The following is a 3796-nucleotide window of genomic DNA, read 5'->3' on the forward strand; positions in this document are numbered from 1 at the left end:
CCCTACACCCAGAGGTGGTAGGTTCCTGGTGTCAACGTGTGTCACCGTACAGCCACTCAAACCTGTAACGCATTTTGTGAGTTTATTTGAGCCAAACTGTCGACAACTGCCGGGAAGCAGAAGCTCAGCGGATTGGGATGATGCTCCGGAGAACGGCGGTTACACCTGTATTTAAACGTTGCAATCAAAGGAGGGACGCAGGTGGGCTACAGGGAACCCACTGGTGATAGAGCAGAGGCAGGAGCAAGCAAAGCGGGGAAACCCTTGGGACTGTGCTGGGGTCCAACCCCAGCAGGTCCAGAGACCCGTGGGTCAGTGTGCAGGAGAAAGCAGTCACCCCTCCGAGGGGTTAGGAGCCCCGCCCACGCCCCGAAATCTCTCCTCAGGGGTCCTTTCTCTCTGCTCGCCCAGGAACCCTTCCAGCTTGAGTCTCGGCTCTGAATTTTTTCTCAGCCAGAACTCAGGCAGGTCAGACACCTGGTGCCGTGCCGGCCGGGCTAGTCCTGTCGCTGGTCTGGTTTTACTGCTTTTCTGGGCCTGGAGCTGAAACACAACTGCGGCCTAGGTGTTGTTAACATAAAACCTTGGAAACCTGTAAAGAATTGTTGTGAGTTTATTTGAGCCAAACTGTTGACAAATGCCGGGAGGCAGAACCTCAACAAATTGAGATGATGCTCCGGAGAACGGGGGTTACATCGTATTTATACATTTTAATCGAAGGAGGGGCGTAGGTGGGTCTCATGAAATCTATTGGTGATAGACTAGAGGGGCGGGAGCAAGCCAAGTGGGGAAACCCCCGGGATTGGATAAAAAGTGAAATGACGGACACATGCTTAGGTGGGTGCAGGAACAATTAACATGATAATGAAGGAATCTGTGGTCTCTGTCCTCGCGCCCAGCACATTAGGCTGTGCCCTGAGGGGTCCAGAAAAAGGGAAGTTACAAGTCACCCAGACATGTCAAGGGTGTGTTCTCATAGATGCAAAAGGACAGACTGGCTCAGGAAGGTAAAGGCATCCTTTTCAGGGAAGATACCGGCCTCGGAGGTGACCACCCACCATCGCTGCTTTAGTTACAGTTTAATGTCAGACCATCCCTGTGGTGACCTTAGGTCTCTGAGTCTGCAGGACCGCCACGCAGGCCGCCCCTGAGCTGACAGGTCAGCACGTGGCCCCTCCCGTCCACAGGGCCCAGGTGGCAGGTTGGTCTCCGATGGTTGGAGGGGCCCTGGGACAAGTGCGGGTCGCCCCACATTGCCTCATCTTCCCCCACGGCGGGCCGCCCCAGGACCTGGGTGCTGGCTCAGGTGGCAGTGCAGCTCCCAGGGCCCCTCTGTGCTCCCTGCTGTTCTGCACGGGGCGGCCAGGGGCGAGTCGGTGCACACAGTCAAGGTCCGCCGGCCGCACTGTGGCCCCACAGGCCGTGCTGTGACCCTATTGGTCCCTCCGGCCGCGCTGTGGCCCCTCCGGCCGCCCTCTGGTCTGGGTTCCCCGGGTGCTGTTGTCTGCCTCCACCTGCTGTTCGGGATCGCAGGCCGCCCTGTGGTCACAGCTGGAGAGAGGAGGGAAGGGAAATTCGGGGACTCCCGCTCCACCCTGCGCCTCCCCCTCGGCTGCTCTGGCCCGGCCTCTGCTGTTTGCTGCTAGAGCCCTCGGTTAATATCCGATCAGCGGAGGGGTGAGTGGTCCGCCCCCCCCTTCCCCGCCACATCCCCCCACGGGAGCTGGGGTCTTCGTGCTGCGTCTGTTTATGCTGATGCCCGTGCTGCAGCGCTCTGTGCTGCCTGGAGTCCTCGCCTCACCTTGGATGATCCTAGTGTCACCCCCACTTCAGAGATGGGCCTTTGGGGCTCATGGTAGCATGTTCTAGATCTGGGACAGCGAGACCCTGGAGCTCGCCCCGTCAAGGATGTGGATGTGGGGTTGTGTCTCTAGCCCCCACGGGCCTTTCATAGCCGGCGGCGAGGGGGGAGTAGGACGCAGTCGGTCCCCAGCCCCGGCCTCTGAGGCTCACACAGGGGGACTGACGGACAGCCCGTGCCCGGGACTGACTGACAGCCGTGCCCGGGACTGACGGACAGCCGTGCCCGGGACCCGTCTGCCTGGAGGGCGTTCTGTCCTGCTTGCTGCTGGCATCGCCTTGGCCTCCCTAAGGGTCAGTCTGGTCTGGGAGGGAACCTTCCAGGCGGCGCTGTGGCCTCTCCTCTCCTCGCCGCTCGCCCACTGGCCTTCCCTTTCTTATCCAGCCTCGGGCAGTGAAGGTTGTGCAAACTGCAGGCAACCGCGGTGCTGGGGGGAAATGGCGGTGCCCACGCGCCCACCGCTGGCATCTCCCACGCGCCCACTAATCCGTGGTCCCGGTTTGCGAGAGCTGGGTGCACACGGCAGGGACCACGGGGGCCTCGCCAGCACGTGCAGGTGGCCCGTGAGGGCGAGTTGTCCGTCCTCAGGGCACAGGGTGGCCTCGCTGCTGTCCCTGTGGCCTGACCTGAGGGGAGTCTGCATCCTGTGTGACCTCGGGGTTCTGGCGGGGAGCCCTCCTCGGGCTGCCTCACCTGGGCCTCATTGGGCCTCCCTGGGCCTCACCCGGGCCTCACCTGGAGGCGTCTGCCGTCCTGTGATCACAGCTGTCAAACTGCCCACACAGCTCGGGCCGCCTCCTCCGGGGCTTCCCAGAGGATAGAAGGGCTGGGGCTCTCACCGCCTCGGTCCAGCCAAGTCTCCCCGCCTCCCGCCGACGCTGATGGGACCAACCCCCTTCTCCGCCACCGCGTGGCCCCGGCTCCGGCTCCGGCCGGGTCATGCTGTGCTGTGTGCCTCGGCCCCACGGGGTTTCTGAGCCACTGAGGACGGACTCCCCCGGGTTCTCCACCGTCTCCCCAGAGGGCGGGCCGGACGGCAGCCCCTGCAGCTTGAGGGTCTGGGCGGGTCTGGGAGTCTCCCCCCGCTTTTGGTGACTCTGTTGGATGAAACGCGCCGTCTCCTGGTGACGCCGAGTTCCCCGAACTTCCTGGGCTCTGAGTTTAAATTACACGTGGCTTTTCCTCTGGCCTTTGGGTTTCTGAAGACGTGAAAGCAGCCAGCTGGTGCGGCTCAGTGGTTGAGGGTTGACCTGTGAACCAGGAGGTTACGGTTCGATTCCCGTCAGGGCACAGGCCCGGGTGGCGGGCTCGATCCCCAGTGTGGGGCGTGCAGGGGGCAGCCGATCATGGTTCTCTCTCATCACTGATGTTTCTGTCTCCCCCTTTCTCTTCCTCTCTGAAACCAATTAAAACGTGTGTATATATTTTTAAAAAGAATAGGGGAGCAGTGGGTCCCGCCCCGTGGAGCCGGGCCTCCTGTGTCCGTGCGCTGGGTGAGTCGCTCTGACACGCGGCCGGTGTCGTTGCAGGCGCCTGCTCGGTGCCCGTGGCGGAGATCATCGCCGTGGAGGAGACGGACAGTCACGGGAAGCCCCAGGGCAGCGGGAAGTGGCAGAAGATGGAGCCGCCCTTCGCTTTCACAGGTAACGGAGCCGCGGCCGCCCGCCCAGCGTTTCTCAGCTCAGCGTCTCCCCGTTTTCTGCACACGGGCTCCCCGTGTCCTTCCCGCCACCCGGTTCCAGCTCACGTCCTGGTGCTGAGCACCTCTCCTCTCCTTTCCCGTTTACCTGGTGAGGAGGCCGAGGGAGAGGGTTTCCCTGGTGGGCGTGGGGGTCCCCGCTAGTCACCAGGGATGAGCTCCGGGGCGTGTGGGGCTCCGGGCTGGGGTGGGCGCGGCCGCCGTCCTGCGGGGCCTCACGGGGAGGGGGCATGGGC

General features: G+C 62.8%; 1 protein-coding gene across 1 annotated transcript in view; it reads left to right on the forward strand.

Annotated features, from left to right (window-relative positions):
- The window catches only part of CERK (ceramide kinase), a 21573-nt gene that overhangs the window by 4166 nt on the left and 13611 nt on the right, over positions 1–3796 (forward strand). The window contains exon 4 of the mRNA XM_015570731.1: positions 3391–3504. Coding sequence (XP_015426217.1) covers positions 3391–3504 — 114 coding nt within the window. The remainder of the gene's footprint in view (positions 1–3390; positions 3505–3796) is intronic.

This window comes from Myotis davidii, unplaced genomic scaffold (genome assembly GCF_000327345.1).
Source record: "Myotis davidii unplaced genomic scaffold, ASM32734v1 scaffold67, whole genome shotgun sequence".
NCBI classification, from domain to species: Eukaryota; Metazoa; Chordata; class Mammalia; order Chiroptera; family Vespertilionidae; genus Myotis; species Myotis davidii.